Source organism: Cyrtonyx montezumae, unplaced genomic scaffold (assembly GCF_038088225.1).
Source record: "Cyrtonyx montezumae isolate F1298 unplaced genomic scaffold, pur_monq_1.0 scaffold_7, whole genome shotgun sequence".
In the NCBI taxonomy this organism is placed as follows: domain Eukaryota; kingdom Metazoa; phylum Chordata; class Aves; order Galliformes; family Odontophoridae; genus Cyrtonyx; species Cyrtonyx montezumae.
Window position 1 is genome coordinate 11,345,607 of NW_027072078.1, and position 21,137 is coordinate 11,366,743.

The following is a 21,137-nucleotide window of genomic DNA, read 5'->3' on the forward strand; positions in this document are numbered from 1 at the left end:
AAAGGTTAGAGGAAAAAAAAGATTTAGTTGCACTGCATGTTAACAAAGATGGCTGAAAAACTACAAGATAAAAGAGAGCCTGGAGTAGGAACATCAAAGAATTGTTAATGACAAGAAATACCATTAGGGTTAGCATCCCCTTTGTTTCAGCCCCCTCACACCTGCAGTGTGTTGCAGATTCTGCCTTTGTTGGCACATCTGAATTACTTCCATTAGCATTTATAGAAAAGTGGCTGCAAAACAACAGAAATGTACCCCGGGTTTTCTCTGTTGCTCCAGAAAGTCTGATATTAGGGTCTCTGTGGGTTTCCTTCAAGGTACAGTATCTTATTGTCAAGGAGACTATAGACTCAGGATTCCGTTGATTGCAAATGAGCGAGGTTGAAAGGAGAGGATAGCTTTTGTTACTGCTTGAGAACTAATATAAGCAACTACAAGAAGCGCACATAAGAAGCTCAGACATTAGCAATAGCAAAATCAGAGCGTGAAATTCAGATTAGCCCTCCACAGGCTGTGAGAGGGAGGGGGTATTGGAAGACTTGGCATGGCTAAAGGTGTAACCTGTTTCATTTGGCCCCTGAAAATTTTTAACAGATGGTGGGACCAGCTGTCTTTTTCAGCCATTTAATAAACTCTTCGGTGGTAACAGTTTGGGAAGTGGGGGGTTTTGAGTCTTAGGCCAGAGGAAAAAATAAAGAAATCTGTCCCAATTGTCTTTGCCAAATAGCGAAGTCTGGAAACATTATGAAAAGTTAAAGTGAAAAATCTAATTGATGATAGTGTCCTGATTATATATCTCAGCAGCAGAGGAAAAAAAGGGCAGTCAGTGTCCAAGTGGACCAGTGCTCAAAAAAGCCACCTTTATCTGTCATTCTAATTTCAGTTCTTGCAGAGGAGGCATATAATGAGAAATTTAAACTGTAGGATGAGAAACTGTCTTACTTTTTGAGACATGATACTACGTCAAAGTAATGTCTTGTATAAAAACCAAACCCAAATAATGCTGTGGATAGATCAAGTTCACACAGCGAACTTATTCTAACTTGCATAACACAGCAATATATAATGAAAAGTTTAGAAGCAGATAATGTCCGGGCTCTAGTAACATTAGTGATATGAAGGGGTTTGCTTACTATGAGTTTACAAAAAAAAAAAAAAAAATCCTCTTTCTTCAGTTAAATTATTTTTTAAAAATTAACATTTCCGACACAACACTTAAATGGCAACTCTCAATTATATGAGATGTTTTATTTAAAAAGCATGTCTAGTGTCTTTGAACAGAACAGTTCCTCTTGCACATTTACATGCTACCCAGCTGAGCAGCCAACCCTTCCATTTGACAAGGGCTTTGTTCTGCCTACAGGCCTATTATAAGCCCTAGATTGTTTGCCCTTAATAAATTGCAACAATAAGACAGAAACCTCTTTCAAGTTAAGAAAAATAAAACACGTTGCCTACATAGCAAAGCATATGAAGTTCAGTAATGACAACAGAAACGTATCTACTAAATCTCATTTGCTTTGCTCCCACATCGCCGCAGTTAAGATAGCCCAGAAAGGTTAGCATCTTTCCATATACTGAACAAAAGATTAAAGAAAACAACAATGGGACAAAACAGCTCTAGCTCCAGTTTCAGGCATTTTTCTTTTATCCTTCATGATATAAGATCGTACTGGATGCTGTGTTGAGAGACTACTGGGAGCTAAGCCTGAAAAAAAAAAAAAGTGAATGTGATATAACGTAGCACAGAAAAAAGATGTTTTTAACTGAAATGAAATGTGATTTTATATTATGGAAAGGGAGAAAATAAGAGTGGGAATTATTCAAATCAAAGAATTTATACTACTCCCCAATGTGTTGGTGTTTGTCTGTTCAAGTGTGCCTGTCAGGCTGTCCTTTCAATCACAAAGCCCTACCAATTTTGCTTTTATAGCAACTAATGGACATTCTTCTGTGGCTCAAGTGTTGGTTGGAAACTTGTGATCTTAAACAAAATTGCTGAGCCCTGTTTATGGGGCCCCATTTGTAGCATTCAGCTGTCAGCTGTGTTGTTTGTGTTTGTTATAAGTTGTTAGAAATGGCCACCTTAGTTGAGCTTAGATCATCTGTGTATTTTCTTCACTTAAGTTAGAAATTCCCAATGATTTTTAGAGCATATCAGCAAATGATGAAAAAAATAGGAGGCAATGTGCAAAAGGAACAGACACTTTGGACTCTGTTTGCAACAGAAAAATCAAAGAAGGAGAGCTTCCTTCTCAGTACATCGCTAGTGATCTAAGGAACTGAAAATAGCTGTATCTGTTAGAAAGTTGTTAGTAACTCTACACAGTGTTTTCAGAAATAAATTCCAGTTGCTGGTTCATTTGTAGTTTACATTTTTTAAATGCTTTCTTTTAATTTGCAGATGGAAGTCCTGAGGATATAAATATTTCTTTGCTTTGATAATAAGAGAGAGAGACTTCATACTGGAAACCGATGCTGACAGCTGAAAGTACAGTGATACAAACTTTCAAAGGGAATGTAGAGTTTGTAACAGGTATCGATTCATTTGTGTTTAAGGCTACTTTTTATTCTTTTAAGGTGTTTTCGAGCTATAGGCACTCTTGAGGACTATTAGGCATTTTCTCGGGAATATTCAGTATTTCAGATACCTCTGCTTTTCTTCTCAGAAGCCACAGCATGCAGGAAACACCAGCCACTGTGCTCTCCCAGGTAGAGGGAAAAATGAAGATCAAGGTGGCCATGGCTTTTCCCTCTTCTGTCTTCTTTTGTGTCACAAAGAATTAGAGACAGATTCTTCATTGTCTCTGCCACCACACAGTGACAAGTTGCCAGCTTCGCTGCTTCTCCCAACTGCTGCACAGACCCACAGAGAGAGCATGTCATTTATTATTTCTGAGAGGGCAGAGCCATTGTGTTTTAACCTGCTGCTTCCAACAAGGCTCATTTCTGTTGTATCCAATGTCTGAGTTGCACTTGGGTGAAGATTTTTAAGGGATAGAAGTATTACTGATTTTTGGTGAAGGAAAGAAACTAAATGGACTCAGGAACAACAAAGTAGAAAACTATGATGTGAGAGATTTAGAAGAAAAGGGAGGAAACTACCTGAGGGAAGGAGAGGAAGGAAGAAAAGAAGGAACCATTAGTTTCAAGGAAGAGGCAACCTTGAGTGAATTTCAAATTTTTAAGACGATCCTTATTCTGGGCTATAAAGAAGCCTCAAATCTTCTTGGAGAGCCTCTGGAGATGCATGTAATAGTGTAGTAGAAAGCCACTTGGAGATGCTTTGGAAGCTTCTTTAAGAGACAAGTGGTATAGCTACTGTGAATCCAAATAACTGCTTTTAGAATGAAAAGTTACAAATAGAATGGTAATTGGAATTCCATAACCAAAGACAAACAAAATTTATCAGATCTAAAACTCCTACATGTTCTAAGCACTCCATTTTCAACAATATAAAACCACCGTGATATTAAAATTCAGTATTCTGGGATCTGGTTCCCCTTTCTGAAATCACAGAATATCTTCCCTTTTTGATGGTACAAATTAAAACTTTTTTTTTTTTTTTTTTTTTTTTGAGGGGGGGGGGGCTGCAACTCCGCAAGGAATCAGGTTTTAAAGACATTAAAACTACTACATGTTGTATTTTATAAACCTACTGTAAGCTTTAGAATGAATCTTTTCTGTCACAAGTCAGTTTAAGTTCACAGAAAATGCCAACATGAGAACAGAAAGGAACATCCCTGGGATTTAATTTTCAAAAATAACGATTGTTTGCTATAAATTTCATAGTTGGGACTCCAGAGAGACAGCCCACTGCCAGGTGATAAAAATCTTAGGCAAGTGATAAATATGCTGTTAGATGGCTTGATGTAAACAGCTCTGTGATTTATCCTTCGTATTTATCAGCATATTGTAGCAAAAATAGTCGTGAGCCTTCCTATGCAGAGGATTGGTTTCTGAGAATGACGCTGTCTAAAAAACTTATTTTCAACTTATTTTCTGGGGCTTCATTATGTCACAAGAAATCTTTTGCTTCTTCAGACAAAGTGCACAGAGAATAATGTATCTTAATGTCTCTACCATACATTTATGTTTTCACCTCCAAATTAAACTGATCAAGAGATATCAGATAAATACCAAGAGACCAAAACATATCACTGATTTTTCAATCTTCATCCTCTGAATATTGATTATACTTTTTTCTCTATGCTCTTTCTCTAAAGAGCTCAAACGGTTATAGACCAATTACAATTAAACATGTAATCTCTCTGCTTAGCTAGGCTGAATCTGGGTGCTTTCATTAAAATCACAGTGTTTGTGGTTTTGACAAAATAATTAATCAGCAGCTGGAAAATCATGTTTAACAATAGCTCACATACAGTCTAATGGGTAGCATGAGAAGCCTGTTCTTACAATCCTAAGAGTCTTCATTGAGCTCTCTGTCTATCTATGTATAGCTGAAGATAAAAGCAACACAACCTGGATTGAAATTTAGAACATGCAGGATGACCACTGAGCAAGGGATAGGCAGAAAATATTTTCTGTGTCCTGAATTGTTCTGAATGACCAAGGATAGAAAGCACCACAAACATTCTGGACTTCCATGATGCAAGCATGCATGTTATGTCATAACTGCCTGTAGGACTGGGGAACAGCCAAACACCTATCAGCAAGGAGCTAGAATGAAAGTTTTCCCCAGTAAGGGAAAACATGGAGTATCCCCAAATTGAACTGACACAGAAATATGGCTGTCTGGTGGTCCCTTTTGAATTAGCAAGAACCTGGTTGTTTCTGCTCAGCACAGTCAGCGTTGGAATTACAGAGGCACACTATACCCACCTAAAGGACATTTTGTCTTTATAAAGCAAAGGTGTGAGGCTCAGTTCTTCAGTTGCCATCTGCTCTAAACACTGTCCACCAGGCAGGGTAGAAATATTTGTGGTGGGCATGTTGGCTTGTTGCTGTGCTTACAAAGGCTGCATGCTTGTTATCTGCTCTCCTCAGCAGCTTCCCACAGAAAGATTGTTATCTGCTCATAATTCAAAGCTGCTGAGAGAGGGTACAAGAGTCAGGAGAGACTGACTTGGAATTGGGGGTCAGAGGGATTGAGAGAAAAAGGATAATGAGATGGAACATCCTAACAATATAGCCCCAAGTTAGATGCCTCTTCAGTAGGGTTAGGATGTGTTATGGGGCAGGATGTATTGTCTCCAGTGGTTTCCTTGGTACAAATGGACTAATAACACAATATTCTTTATTGAAGAAGTGTGGAGATCAGTGCTTTAAGACCGCGTTCTCAACACTGCAGTGACAAGGACCACAAATTAACTGAAGCTCCTGACAATACACTCACCTCACAGTCTGACCACGGTGCTTACTCAAGCCTGTCTCAAGACTTGGCTCACTGATCCAATTTGCACGTTTACCCCATTTCCACTGCTGCTCCTGTCATCCAGACAAATTTCTTGAAGTGGACATTTTGTTTTGATGTCCCTATCTGTGCCCACAGCACTGAGTCCTACACCTGGGTGACATTCCCTGTCCCAGGTAGGTTGGCTGGTGTACAAAGAGATGATGAAAGGTGGACTGAGAAAACCAACTGCACTGCTGGCTAGGAACAGGAAAGTGGAGATAAAGTTTCCACCCTTGATCTATCTATGTTAAATAGGCAGGTAGGTAGGTAAGTAGGTAGATAGATAGGTAGATAGGTAGATAGGTAGATAGGTAGATAGGTAGATAGGTAGATAGGTAGATAGGTAGATAGGTAGATAGATAGATAGATAGATAGATAGATAGATAGATAGATAGATAGATAGATAGATAGATAGATAGATAGAGCTAAGTATGTGTATATGCTTGTGTAGGGATTTCTGAGTGAAATGTTATTTTAGCCAAAAAAGAACACCCTACAGGGATGAAAACAGCTTCAATCAATCATTCAGAACAACCTGAATTGCTCCATTCATTTTGGTATTCTCATTATCAGTGACCCCAGCACCGGCATATATGCAGCCATTCCCACTCTGAGCTCTCCTGGCTGGTCTCAGCACTACTACAGTGTGAGCTCTCAGGTTGCTTTTCTTCCTCATCACAACTGACAGCCTTTTGCTTCTGTCCCCGCTGTGAAATGCTGGATTGCACAGGAAAAGAAGATCAAATGCATCCACCCTGTAACTCACAAACAGAGTCAGGGTCTGGCAACTGAGGGGCTGCATGAATATCAGCAGAGAGAAGATTCTTCTTAACAAGAAGGTCCTGGCCCTGGGCTGCTCCCTTCCAGCTTGGTGCATTTAAGCAGTGGTGCTGCTCTGCTCTGTGCAGCTGCTTCCTGCCTCCTACATCCTTCTGCTGATGCTTTCTGGTATTTGGGTGCTTAACTTCAAGCAATGCAAGTAGCCTGTAAAGAACAGTGGAGCATATACCAAAGGAAAGAGCTAAAGTGACTGAATTGTGCCGTTTGTAGGTAAGCATGAGAAAATACTGATCAGCTGAGGCGCCTCTGACTGGCAGAGCAACAGCAAACAGAGGAAGTGGTTTGTTTTATAGACAATGTGATCAAAATCTCTGTAAAATAGGGCTGTAAAATAGAGAGCAGCCACTGAAGTGATGACCACTGAGGCATATGGTATCTAAATTAACAGGGAGCGTTGCATCTCCCAGGAGGAGGTCATCAGGGTATCACAAGGCTGGGGCAGAAGGCTCCTTTTGTCTCTTCCTACATTAAATTCCTGAGATAAGGTAACACTATACTCATATGGAAAACCAGATAAAACTGGAAATGCAATGCTTTTTTTGAGTCTTTGACGCCAAGTTTAACGGCTAAGGCTACGCGCATTGCTGGAACTCTTGTTTTCCTTTTTGGGGAGGCCGGGAAGAACTACCTCTAATCTCTCTGTGTGCATTTTTAAATCTTGATTTAAGAGGGATTTTGATTACTCTGTTCTCTTATAAACACTGTTTTACTTCTAGAATGCAAATGATCTTTTCCTTAATTTAGAGCCAAGTAAATGAGAACAGGCAGGAGAAATTCATAAATCAACTGATAACTATATCTCATTAAAGAGAATCACTGGCACTATGGAACAGCTTTTTCCTGAATCACTGCATGTGCCAAGTGTTCTTAGTGTGAAAAATGTAGTAAAGCACAAGCGTGCCTCAGTTCTTATGGGCAGCTACTCCACTGACTGCTGCACAAATTTGGACAGAAGAGCACTGTACCATGACCCTGCACTAAAGTGTATCAACAGGGATCATTTTATAACATTAATCTGATGGCACTGAAGAAATTGTATCTTTGCACTTGTTTTTTTTTTATTATTATTATTATTTCTTTTTCTCCAGCCTTTCTTATTTTAAGATAAAAAAAATGTGGGAAAATGGTCCCTTTTGGTTTCCTGTGGCCCCCTGAGAAGCAATCAGTGATGGTCAATGACAGATTTCTCCTGAATCCCATTATTTGGGTTTAAAAGTCGCTCATGTGACAGAGCTGTGCCATTTGGACATTGGAGTCCCAGCACTGCAGCATCATAATCTCTGTCTCTCACATTTCTCAGCATAAGAACTGGCTAATTTAGACTAAAGGATAGGTAATTTAGATTAAGAATGCATTTCCATTTTATTGCATTATCTGTCCTTAACCACAGAGCCTTCTCTCTTTCGTATATAATATGTGATATTCTCTGCTCAGTAATGCTAGAGTATGGGGTTTTCTGCACATAGGATGAAAAGCAGAGGTATGAATTTTACTGAGGGAGAAGGCCCCAGTAGCATACCCCTTCCTGCTTGCCCTCCATCTCACACATTCTAGAAGTGTGAGGAAAATGCTCCAATTTGTTAGACCAGGGCTGGAGCCACAGCCATGCTGATGGCCCTGTCTCTGAGAGAAATGGCCTTTTTCCTCTCCTTGTCCTGGGCTCTCAAACAGCTGGCCAAGCAGTGTAACACTGGGTGAGAAGGTCGTATGAAAGAGTGATGTGAAATGCAGCTCATTGCCAGGTTAGGATGATGCTTTGAGCTGGCACAACCAGCCAGTGGGATGCACTTCAGCTAGTGCTACCTGGTCAATGCTGCTTCACTACAAGGCTCTGGGCTCTGGGCAGAGCTGGGGCGATTTGGTGAAGTGTTTGGTGAACAGCAGCCTGGTAATGTCTACGTGAGAAAAAGGCAAGGAGCTCCTCTTTCCAAGCCCAGCAGTGCTGTATGCGTGGCCATGGATGTTGCTTTGTAAAGAAGAGATGGAAGCTGACCCTGCTGTGAGAATCTATTTGTATTTGTAGAGCACTGTGAGGGTAGAAAGCTGTATACATTTGGAATCATTTTACTGATGCTAATTAATTTCCTTGCAAATTCACATTTGAAGATTATGTTTGAATTTATGCACTTACCTGCGTACACTGTTACAGAAGTATTGTCCCGCAACAGTGAAGCATCAAGGTATGAACTGAAACAGAAGCGAACCATGCACAGCATTTCTGAGAAGACCTTTCTGTCCATCCTCCAGGGACACTTTTGTCTTTCTGGACAGCTAAGGAGAGAGTTCTTTCATCTTCACAGCCAAAGCTTTTCCCAAAACTCCTTGGGCCCCTGGGCCTGTGCTGGCAGCAACTGTATGATGGGGCCAGTGCCACCCACAGCACGCAGACCTCACCCGGCACCCTCACATGCCAGGGCCCCAGCACACAGCAGCAGCTGGGTCGGGGCCTGCTGGCTGTGTGCCAGCTGTGCTGAGGCTTGCTGCCTGCTCAAAGCACACCGATGCCCTGAGGACCACTTCTGGCAGAGCTGGGAGTACTTTGGGGTTTGGCTTTTCTGATGGGTTCATCTCTAAAACTCTTCCCGTCTTGGTGGACGTTTACACACGTGGTGAGAGTGGGCACAAGGAGCACCTAAATGATCAGCAGTGACATTACGAGCTCACGGAGGGACAAGTGCGCTTTTACAGTGCTGGATCAATCCACTGAGCCAAACAGGGCAATGTGGCAGCTGTACCACAAAGTGTGAGCAGAGCAGCGCTCCCAAAACTCGGTGCTCTTTGCAGTTTTAGCGCAGCATAAAGACGAGCAGTAAAACGAATTACGAGACCCGGTTTCGAGACAATTCTCTCCTGGGCCTCCCACCCGCCACGGCCGTCCCGTCGCTGCACTCCCCCGGGACAGAGAGCCCCGGGCGTTACGCGGCTGCTGCGGGCGGGGTGTGACATGGGGTCGGGTTCTGCTTTTCCCCGTTACTCCGCGCGGAGCCGTGGGAGAGGACTCGCTGCTTTAATCCCTTCAAAGGACAGCGGCCTAATTCAGCTCGACGACACTTGGAAGTCTTTGAGCGGACGGCGATTGTTTCCACGGGAAAGGCAGATAAGGATCTCTCTGCCGGCGTTTAAGGGGCCTGCGGCGGCGGTGTGAACGCAATCGCACCCGACGGCCGCAGGGAAGATCGAGTTTCCTGGGCTGATGGCTTCGCACGGCCGCTGCCCGCCGCTACCCCGGCTCCGGTGGGGTGCGGAGGGACACGGAGCTCCGCCCGCAGCCAAAGGCGCTTCCGATGGGGACTCTGCCTTCACTTAAAAGGAGCGGTCGGCGTCCGTCGGGTGAGAGGAAACTTTTCCGCGCCGCTCCTCTGCTGCCGGCCGCAACCTGCCCGCCTGCCCGAGCCCAAAGGTCCCCAAAGACAGCAGGCGGGGAACGGGCAGAGCTCGGCTGGGGCACTCCCTCGGGGGCGGGAGGCTGCGGTGGGAAGTCCCGCAGCCGGGGCCGGGTGGCCCCGCGTTTGAGCCCCGTGGAGCGGCCACGTTGCGGTGTGACCTCGGGGGCGGCCGGAGGCGGATCTCGGGCGATAACAAAGCCACATTGTCACCTCGGGGCTGCGCCGCAACCCCTTAATTGCGGGGTGTGGGGGGGGAATAGAAAGAAAGAAAGAAAGAAAAAAGCCCAACACGAGGAGGGAGGGGGGATCCGGTGTCTCGCGCATCCCGCGAGAGGGTCTCCAGGCGGTACGGGGTCCTTTGATCAAGAAAATCCAATTATTTGTGTATATACATTTCCCACATAGTGATTACTTCATTAATTGTCCCGCCTTTATCTCCTCCCTTCCCATCCCCCCTAATAATCAGTTCTTTTATCCCGACCAACAAACACACCATAGGAGCTTTGTGGATTCAAAGGATTTGCTTTCGCTTCTGAAAGAGCCGCTATTCTTTGATGATTGGGTAGCGGCAAACTTCAAAGCCATAAATCTTCCTTCTGACTGGCTGGCGGCCCAGCAAAGTCCTTATCAAATTCTTGGAGGTGATCCCGGCGCAGGCAGACGGGCCGCGGAGATCGGCGGCGCGGGGCGGGCCGGGCGCGGAGGCGAGGCCGGAGGGCAGCGCAGCGCAGGCGGCCCGGCAGCCCCGCGGCGTCCCCATGCCCCGACGGGGCCCCTCGCCCCGGGCGCAGTAGCTATGGCCGCGGTCGCCGTCCTCCGCAACGACTCGCTCCAGGCTTTCCTCCAGGTCAGTGCCAGCGCCCGAGGCTCCTCCGCGCGGGCGGACGGGCGCCGGACGGGGCTCCCTGGGGGGGGAGGGGGGGAGAGAAGGGGGGGGAAGGGCTGCTCCAGGCGGGGCGCGGGCCACACCGGGCGGAGCGGGGGTGCCGCTCTCGGGAAGTTTCCCGGCGGCGCGGCGCTGCGCGGCGGGGGCTCTCCGGGACGGGCGGGCGGACGGGCGCGGAAAGTTTCGGCGGGGCGGGCGGCGGCGGCGAGTAACGCGCTGTGCTTCTCTCCCCGCATCCCGGCCGCCGCCGCAGGACCGCACCCCCAGCGCCTCCCCGGACGTGGCCAAGCACTCGCCGCTGGCCCTGCTGGCCGCCACCTGCAGCCGCATCGGACAGCCGGGCGCCGCGCCCGCCGACTTCCTGCCGGTGCCCTACGAGCCGACGCTCGGATCGCCCTCCAGGATCTTCCACCCGTGGGGCGGCGAGATGCCCGCGCACTCCCCGGGGGGGCTGCCGCCGCCGCACCCTAGCCTGGGGCTGACCCCGCAGAAGAGCCACCTGCAGCCCTCCTTCGGGGGGGGCCACGAGCTGCCCCTCACGCCTCCCGCCGACCCCTCCTATCCCTACGAGTTCTCCCCCGTCAAGATGCTGCCCTCCTCCATGGCCGCGCTGCCGTCCGCCTGCCCCCCCGCCTACGTCCCGTACGCCGCCCAGGCGGCGCTGCCGCCCGGCTACTCCAACCTGCTGCCGCCCGCGCAGCCCTGCCGCCAGCTCTCGCCCAACCCTCCGCCCGAGGACCTGCCCTGGTGGAGCATCCCGCAGGCCGCCGCCCCTCCCGGCTGCGCCCACCGCTTCCCCGCCGCCGCCGCGCTGCCGCGGGGTCTGATGCTGGGCCACTCGGACTTCGCGCAGTACCAGACGCAGATCGCCGCCCTGCTGCAGACCAAGTCTCCCCTGGCGGCCACGGCCAGGAGGTGCCGCCGCTGCCGCTGCCCCAACTGCCAAGCGGCCGCGGGCAGCGCGCCGGAGGCGGAGCCGGGCAAGAAGAAGCAGCACGTCTGCCACATCCCGGGCTGCGGCAAGGTGTACGGCAAGACCTCGCACCTGAAGGCGCACCTGCGCTGGCACACGGGCGAGCGGCCCTTCGTCTGCAACTGGCTCTTCTGCGGGAAGAGCTTCACCCGCTCCGACGAGCTGCAGCGGCACCTGCGGACTCACACGGGCGAGAAGCGCTTCGTCTGCCCCGAGTGCGGGAAGCGCTTCATGCGCAGCGACCACCTGGCCAAGCACGTCAAGACGCACCAGAACAAGAAGCTGAAGGCGGCGGCCGACGCCGTCAAGCGGGAGGACGGCCGCGACCTGTGACCGGCTCCGGGACTCGCACCGCGAACGGCGAGCGGGAGCCCGGCCGGGAGGGGGGGGGGGGGACCGGGGCTGCGGGGCAGGACGCTCGCCGGGACCCGCGGCCGCTGTCCCGGGACGGGCGCCGCCCCTTCTGCCGTCGGGGCGGGAGCGGGGCGACGCCCCGGTGCTTTCAGGGGGGAAAGACTCACGTTCCGTGTACAGGTTATTTAACGGCTCTGTTTAATACGAGCGTTTCATCCCTCGCCCCGGCTCCGCGCGGGGCCCCAGCATGTTTCTGTACAACGACCCGCGACTGCAGCGTGAAAATAAATACGTTAACACTGGGGTCAGCCGGGAGGTCCCGCCGAGTCGGCGTCGTTTGATCGCCCCGGGCCCCCCCTCCCCTCCGGCCCCCTCGGGTGTGCTGGGCGGACGGAGCGGCGGGGGCTGCTCGTGGCGCGCTCCTCGCGCGACGCCGGCGGCTTCTTCCGGCTCGCGACGGCCCCTCGCGCTCTGTTCCATTGCTGACTGTGCGGCCACGAGCGCGGGAGGTGGCCGCGTCGGTCGTCCCCTGCTCGGCCTTGGCTGAGGGGTGGCACGGCCGAAAATGGTGCCGCAGAGCGCAGGATGTGTGGGTACAAAGCTCGCCGTGCCGCCGAGGGACAGCTCCGGCAGATGGGACGGCGCGTGGCCCCAAACCGTTTCTCGAGGTACTTTCTGTGGGCAGCTGCAGCTTTTTGGGTCTCCCGCGTGCCGTCAGGCATCGCGTGAATTTAGGCATAAAGCTGGGTGAAAGTATGAGTCTTTTTACTGTAGCGAGTTCTCTACTTTTCTAACTGAAAATGGTGCGAGATAAAAAACAAACAGGAGAAGCCTGCTCCATCCACTTTGCTCTTGAAGATAGCGATCGTGTTATTTCACCTGCAGTTATTTTCCCCAGGCTGGCTGTGCTCCCTGGCTGCCCACAGGCCTGAGCCGTGCTGGCACGGAGCCCACGGTGCCTGGCTGCAGAGCTGAGCCCTCAGAGCAGCGGGCTGAGCAGTGCTAACGATGTCAGGATGTGCAGGACAAGTGTGCCTGCAGGTGTGCTGGGCCTGCGAGGAAGTTGTGCTCTCAGGAGATAATGAGTTGAGAATGTGCCACTAGAATGCTGACGTCTGAAATGAGAAGTTAATGGGTAGTTTCTGTGATACAGCTATTTGACAATATCGTAGTGGTTATCGTTCTGAATTCATTTCTGGCACGATATTGTTAGGGTCAAGCTATTTAATTAAGACCCGATTTTGTTTGTTTGTAAGACCCGATTGTTATATTCTTTACTACTGCAGAACCTTCTGTAACCTGTCCTGCCATAGCAAGCCCTGTGAGAAACACCTTTGGTGCTGCTGGTTGGCAGTCATTGCCCAGCATTCTGTGCCCAGAAGCACGCTGGGGGGTAGTGAGGTGCCTTTGGTGTTGCAGAGCGAGTGACAGCAGCGGAGGCAGTGACAGATGGACCCAGTTCAGGAGTCCTTACTGCTAAAAGTCATTGAGACAACAGCACGTCCCGTTTACAACTGTCACTTAAATATGTCATGGGGAAAAAACATAACGCTCCTGCTTTTTAAAATGTTTCCTGGCACGCAGTGCAGCCTTCTTCCTTGCTTTGAGATCAAGTTGCTGTAGGAATGTAATGTTGCAGAATTCAAGGCTGCTGTAGAAAAGGGCCTCTTTCACTAAGTACTCTTTCAATTCTGTACTCCGATCAGATGTTCCTCAAACGGACAGTAATGGGAGAGCTTCTGTTGGTAGCAGGGGAGGGGAAACGGTGGTATCCCCGAGCACAAAAGATCCTCTTACAGGATAGGATAATGGCTCGAAGGTGGCCACAGGATAGCAGCCTTTCTTTGCTATGCTAAGTGCCCAAGCCGAGGCAAAGTACAAACGTAAGGTGGAGCAGTGTGTTGGCTGCCTTCTGGCACAAGTTCAGCCTGAATAGGGAGCGGGGAGCAGTGCTGGGAGAGCAGATAAAACAGCCTGAAAATCACAGCTATAGTGACTTCTACGCCAGGCTATTACAGAAACATGTTCTCCAGTTAGATGATGAGCTGAGGTATACCTACCCAGCATCTGTGCTGACAGGTCAGGCCGGCATCTTTGGGGCTGTGACTCGCTCCTCGTGACAGGACTGGTACCAACACAGTGACACTTCCAGCTCTCGCTCAGTTTCTGCAGGCTCATACTTCAGGCTTGAAGCAGGAAACTACTGCCCAGGCAGTGCCAGCACCATGCTTGGACGTGGGGGAGGTGCTTGGTTATATGTATATAAATGCTGTGTTAATGTTGTAACCTTGCACTTTGTATCGTGTCCACATGTTATATACATTACAGCATGAAATTGCACAGGTTAAAAATATGAAAATATGTGCAACCAAAATGAGTTAAATGCCTGTCAGGAGAGATGCATTTCATTGAAAATCTATGATGTCAAATGCTAATTAAAATCTTAACTCTCAGTTAAAAAAAAAAAAAAGGAAAAAAAAGAATAACAACAACAGCAACAACAAACATATACCAAAATCCCACAAAATGATGGAAAAGTAAAAAACTAGGCATCCGTGGCACAAGGTAAGTGAAAGTAGCAGTTAATATTTAATGAAATGTTATGTCACTACAGCTTTTAAACTGTTCATTGGAAACAGAGGGCAAATCCGTCAGAGCTGTTTCATATTCATCTCTAAATAGCTACATCATATGATCGCTTTTCAATTGAAATTATTCAACTTTTATAGTAATATGGCATTTAAATCTACGTGACCTTTCTGATGTGTGGGTAGAGCGTTACGAAAATATATTGCTTACATCTCAGGAATGTATTTCTAGTTGGCAAATTGCACTCTGTAATAAAATTAACTTAATTTTGCATTCACAAAATACGTTTTACACTTCTAGCTGTTTCCAATCAACTAGAACAGCTGTTCATTTTATCAAATTAAATGATTAATATTCTTCTTTATCACACAGTTTGAGTACATATGCTGCTCAAGGTCACTTCAATCCTGAATTTTTAATTTTAATGCCATTGGTAGAATAGGCACATCGAATAAACTAATTCGTCTCGTAGTTAATTCAAATTAATTAAACTTTACTAAAAAAGAAGCCATAATACAACTTAGAAAATGTGCCTAACCTTAAGTTCCTGTGTTAAGAAGTGGCCTTTGCACTTTGACAAACTTTTAAGCTGATAATATTAACAAAATGTTGTTCTTCAGACCAATTGTTATCAGGTTCAGTTAAGGGCAAAATCACGTGAGTCTGATTTGGGGCTTCTCAACGAAGTTGTCATGTTGGTTTGAATCAGACTTTCACCTGAGAGGGGGCTGAGGAATTCACCTTCTGGTCCACACTGACCGGATCGTCACTGCAGTAGTTTGACAAAAGTGTCAAACTGTATTTCATGGAAGAAGGAAAAAATAGGAGTTTCTCAACTTCTGTTGTGGGCTAGCAAACCTAGCTGCCAACAGTTTACTTTCTAGGTACATCAGGCAATGAAAGAAAGATGCATCGTTGATAAGGTAAGTGAAAAGGATGGAACATAGGGTCGGAGTGATGCTTTTGTTTCAGGAAAGGTAAAGGGTTTTCTTTGAAACCTTTTGGCACTGAAACGTGCGTTTCTAACACCAGAAAACTACTGGTTCTGGCTGAAGCAGGAACCCTTGCTCCACTCGTCACGTGCTGAGAAATCTGCTTTGTTAAGAAGGACATTTTGCATGAAATCAGTATTGGAACATAGGCCGGTGGGCTAAGCTACCTTAGGCAATTTGTGGCATAGATCTGGATGGATCCTGTCTCACAGGTGCCTCTATTTCTGTGTCCAGACACCACGTTATGCAGCTCCCCTTATTTCCTATTGTAAATTGTCTCTGCTCACCGTTGCTGTGATGCATTTGTATATTTCTGCGGGATCCCAATGTCATGTGCCTGCAGTTCTTTCAACCTATATTTCAAGATGTGCCCTCCCTAGTAACTCACAGCATGATCCTTTTTTTCATACTAAATCATAGGGGTATTTTTTTTTTTAATGTTAAATTATTTGCAGACTTTGAGAGATTGTATAAAAAGTTTTATAGCAACTAAAACCTAACTATTTCAGTCTGTAAATTTGCACTTATCTCTAATACTAATTTTAAATACTGAAGAGTAAGGACTATAAAAAGCTGATGGTGAGACTTTGAGCAGAAACATGTATTTTGTCTGATATAAGTGATATATCGAGCACTTTGGTAGGTGTCTCAAGAGTTCCTTAGTATTGTAAATCCATCGCTCTGTTCAGGTGGCTACTGGACATTTGGGCACTTTTTATTCAGCCTTGTTACACTTGATAGATCTTGTCAGCTTGTCCCTGAATCGAGTGGAGATAAACATAAGAATAATGCCGAGCTTGTCATCAGATCTCATCGCTTCCAGTTTGTCCAGTTATTCCCTGCCTCTTAAGAGATTCTTGTGAATTCCCTGGTAGAGACGTGTGGCCTGCCACTCTGCCGTTTGATAGAGCCACTTTGTAGATTTTCCTGGCAAGCTTATTAAAAATTCTTTCACAGAAGGATCACCTCACAAGTACATTCAGTAGCCTTGCATGTAAACTGCACCGAGGACCGGGAGGTGTCAGCCAAGCAGCCAGGCTCCTGGTCCTCAGGAAAGTGTTACAAGTGGCAGAAGGATCAAAAGCCCTGCCCTGATGGGGTGAATGGCTTTGATCACAGCAAATGATCAGCAGAGTTGTTCACAGGCTGTTTTTAAAAGATTATTGTTTTTATTTCTCATTAATATCCACTGATTTCAAATCATGCAGGTGTGTTCGCTAATGGGTAATGAAAAACAAAGAAAACTGTGCTCTGATCTTATTACTGTGACAATTCAGTGGGAGATTACGGATGGTGAAATCTGATCTCTGACCTAGAGGTCACTGATTTTTCCTCTCATCTCTTAATTTTGTTGTGGAAAACATTCACTGAAGCACATGGGAAATCCCAGCATGTTCCTGACCCAGCTTGCAGTCACACCTCTGCTCAGCCACGGCTGACTGCTCAGGCCACATGTGTTCACTGGGAAGGGCCGCAAGTGCCCTCTCAGGGCACACAGGAATGTGATAAGGATCCATGTCCCTGCAGGCATCTGTGCAGGGAATCCTGTGTTTCCAAGTGCTGAAGGTGGTGGCCAGGTGCTCCAAATACGTAATGAGTTTGTACTGATGTATGACCTCTGCTCATAAACAGTCCAAGCACATCTTTTAACTGTGCAGAGGCCTTCTACAGGGTTGTATGTGATCAGATATCTCCATCAGTACCAGTAAGGCTCAAACTTCCTTTGGTATAATTGAACTGACAAAGAAATCATCATAATCTGCTTTATGGTTGCTGTTCCCATTCAGCTCTGTTTAAAAAAGTGGTTTAGCAGCATAACAATGTGTGCTAGAAGCCACTAGTAGTGTGTGCATCACTAGAGCGACCCTTCTCCTGCATCTTTTCCTCTCCTCCTCTTCACTAAAAGAGAAGCTGTGCCAGCAGAAGTGCTTTCTTGTCTGTACAGCTGCAACTACAGTCAAGTCTTCTGCACACATCACAATCACAAAATCGTAGAGACAAATATTTATGTATTTTGTTGTGTTCCCCATCCCCACCCCATGATAGTCATGCAGCACAGCAAGCGGTCAAACCCTGCCAGCTTCATCCTCAAATGAGCACGGATTCTTTATGGCTTGGATTTAGTTGTTCTCTCTAGCCTAATATAGTATACAACCTGCCTGAAGGTAGGAATTCCCCTAGCCTCCACCTAGATCACCTCAATCTCCTTTCTCTAGGGCAGCACTCATTGCTTTAGCTGGCCACTGATGCCCATACTGAGCAAGTAATTCATTTCAGGCAACGTCATAATTTGCCCTTCCTTCTAACATGTCCCGTAACAAAAGGCAATCTTTTTTAACATTGGAGATATCCCATTGCCAGGGAATCACAGACTTTTGCAGTGACAGAGACAGTGACAGAGATGTCTTAAGTGAGCATGACATGACCACAGCATTTAGTATGGGAGGAAGGATCAACCATAAGGAGGAAAAATATGGACGCTTTACTTTGGAGATATTTATTTTTGAAATGAAAAATAATATTCAAATGTGATAAATTCTATTAATATTCTTAAATATTTCTACTTACAAATATCTACATCACCAGCTTCATCAGAATCAACAGCATGTACCTATGATCTTGTTTGCAGAAAGTAGAGTGTCTGTAAGAATAAATTACTATTATCTGCAAGTCCCTGTCCTTATAGCAGTACTGAGCTGCTTGAACAAAATTCCAGTATTAACCTCTATCCTACTCAAAAACATTTTTCATTTTCCTTCTTAACATGAACCAGCCATCAGAGAGCACACTTGCAAAACAGGCTCTAATTACAAAGCAGGCTAAAAGAAATTTTATTAGAGCAGAGCCCATATCTTCGCTTGGGGTCATATCCCACATGCTTCATTCAGGATCAGATGGTGTGCCTGTGATCTCCACATGCAGATCTCTCATCTGTATGGGAAGGAGATGTCAGTCGTGCTGCCACATTCCCCCTTATTTTAGACAGCTCTCCATAAGTCTAGGACACACATGTGAGGAAAAGAAATGAGAATGCACATGGTTTCCTCGTCAAAGATTATCCAGGAAAGATAATAAACTGAGAATGTCAGGTGTTCTCAGCTACTGCACATGAATCCCAAAGGAGCATGCAGACGCTTCCTTTTCCCACTTGCATCAAAATTATTTGTCTTCCAGAATGACCAGGAGCAGTGGTTTGCTTTTGCTGATCCCTGCAAAGAGCAGTGAAACACACGACATCTGCTTACTGAGCATGTTACAAAACATCACATGTTCATTTTGGCAGCCAAATATAGGGTGTCCATTTTTCTTAGCGTTACATGATCCTGCACTAGTGCGGCTCCACTGAATTCTTGTTCATTTGCTCTGAAAGAACTGAAAGAAATAGTTTTAAGGAGGCAAAGATTACACTTTTATATTTTCTAAAATATTAACCAAATCTTCTTATATGCCTACGTGAGACCCCAGGCTATGTCTGAGCTTCTTAATAAAATGCTTGAATAAATTGTGTGACGGCACTGGCAAGCTGCTTACAAAGTACCAGCATCGAGGGTGCGTTCAGTGCTGGAACAGTTAAATTAGAGACAGGGAACAGAGCTATGAGCAATCTTGTTAGGGGAAGTAGGTTCTCTGCAACATGATTTAAAACTGACCAGAGTCACTAGTTAATCCGTGGAAACACTGGAACTGTAACTCTGCTACTTCTGTGCCATCTTGAATATACAATGGGTGACAGAACAGGGAGGTGGATTTTTTTTTTCTGATCAGGGGAAGGCCTTATCAAAATCTTAGCTGTAAGAAGAAAAAAGAGCTTTGTGAATCTGAAGGTCATTAATCTGTTAATGAGGAGGTGAAAAGAAGACAAAGCAGCTGGGGAACTTTTCCACCAGCCACGTTTTGTACCGCATGCTGAGTCAGGTGAAGAAAACAAGAAGAACCTTTTGATTATGCTCACAAATAGCAACATTAAGAGTCACAATTCCTTTCTCTGATCCCTGAGTGCAGAGGAGAGGCACAAGACTTTTTAGAAGTGCTTAGTTGATTCACTTCCCACAGCTTCCCCACACAGCTCATGAGTTTGTGGCGCAGCTCCCAGCCCATCTGTAGGGTGTTGCAGTTTGCCGATGCAGCACTGCCTTCTTGGGGTTGTGCTTTCCTCTGCCCAGACAGAAAATCTTTGTGTGCAAGCACACTGTTTTGAAATGTTTTGCACATATGAAGAAGAAAGGTTCCTATACTAAACACAGTGTGCTGAAATGTGGGAGTTACCTCCTAGTTTTGCTATTCAATTATTTGAATACCATAGTTTTAATCGTCTATTAGAAATGCTAAATATTAAACAGCCAGTAAAACAGAATAGCACATTACATTAAAATCATTCTTTATAAAGTGCTTAATTACATTACAACCTCCTCTTTTTATTGTATGCATTAGTTCCTGCTGGACTTAAAATAGGTGTCAGGTATCAACTGTAACACTGAGATTTGGATTCTGATGGACATGTTAGAGCCTTTGCCACTCAAAGTGCTCAGGAAAGGGGAAGGAGGAGGATAACTTTGGGCCTGTTCTAATAAGCTACAGCAATTAGATGGTTTGAATATTCAGAATGATGTATTAGAATTATACAATTATTTCTTTTGTTCACTTGGTTTTTAATACACTTGAGAACCAGCTCCTAATTAAGATACACACACCAGCAAAGATGCAAAACTTAGATGTTGCTAAAAACAATTAGAATTATGATGTGGGCTTAGATTCCCTGCGGTTTTTGTTCAGATCAGTGAGACAGAGCAGGCTATGGGCACACAGCTTCCCTTCTCTGCACAAGGTCCTACAGTGACAGAAGCCACCCTGGAGCAGGCGAGATGCTCTGAACATGGTTCTGCTTTCTCAAAAAATCCCATAGCCGGCTGCGTGCTCTGACAAAAGGAGCTTTAACTTTCAGTAGAATTGCTACAGTTGCCCACTGTCTCCGCGTGAGGAAATGAGACTTTGAATTCACAGTTCCTTCTGGGGAGCAGTAGTCTGGGGATGCTGCACACCTCCTCTGGCCTCCATGCCCAGGCTATTAAAGCACATCACAGCCTGTGCTATTTTCTACCTATGGAGCACGTGCCAATTATGTATTAATTATTTGTTCTTTCAATGTAAAAAAAAATATTCCTTCCTGTTTAAAATGTGAAAGAGGAAAGCACAGCATACAGCAACGCACATTTTATGAAACAGAATAAGATAAATGATCCAACCAAGATTTCCTCCAATTATAGGCATGCCTCACCCCTTTAAAACTAATAGACTATGTAATGTACCATCCTTAATATGTCCTGAATCTATTGCTCTTGATCTCAAAAGCAGTAAGAGCAGTCTCTCTCATGAAATCTCGCCACAGAAATGACTGAGTTCCTACCATCTCAGTGCCACATGAAAACCTTAATCAAAGCAACCAAACCTCTTGACTTGCTGCTGATTCTACAGCACTTTTTTTACAGTGTGGTATCACTTTTATCTATCATCATTTATTCAAAAAGGTAAATCAAAAGCATAAAATAGTCTCATCTGATTTTTTTGCCTGCAGGAGCTGTCCTTTTCTTTGGTTAAGGCATGAAGTTTTACACAGTCAGAAGCAAACTAAGTGGCCATCCTACTCTCTGTTCTACTTTTCTGTGTATAAAACTTTCCTATGCACCACTTACAATCCAGAATC

At 45.9% G+C, this 21,137-nt stretch overlaps 1 protein-coding gene across 1 annotated transcript; it reads left to right on the forward strand.

The window, feature by feature from the left end:
• Window positions 1-10,373: 10,373 nt before the first annotated feature.
• SP5 (Sp5 transcription factor) lies at window positions 10,374-11,834 on the forward strand. The gene is made up of 2 exons (XM_065750467.1): window positions 10,374-10,489; window positions 10,782-11,834. Exons 1-2 carry the CDS (start codon window positions 10,439-10,441, stop codon window positions 11,832-11,834), a joined length of 1,104 nt encoding a protein of 367 aa, XP_065606539.1. The 5' UTR covers window positions 10,374-10,438.
• The last annotated feature ends 9,303 nt before the right edge of the window (window positions 11,835-21,137 follow it).

Excerpts from the sequence above, each read along its gene's own strand:
- SP5 (XM_065750467.1), top strand. The coding sequence starts at position 10,439 with ATGGCCGCGGTCGCCGTCCTCCGCAACGACTCGCTCCAGGCTTTCCTC. Across the intron at positions 10,490-10,781 it reads CGCTCCAGGCTTTCCTCCAG|GACCGCACCCCCAGCGCCTC; the intron begins GTCAGTGCCAGC and ends CCGCCGCCGCAG.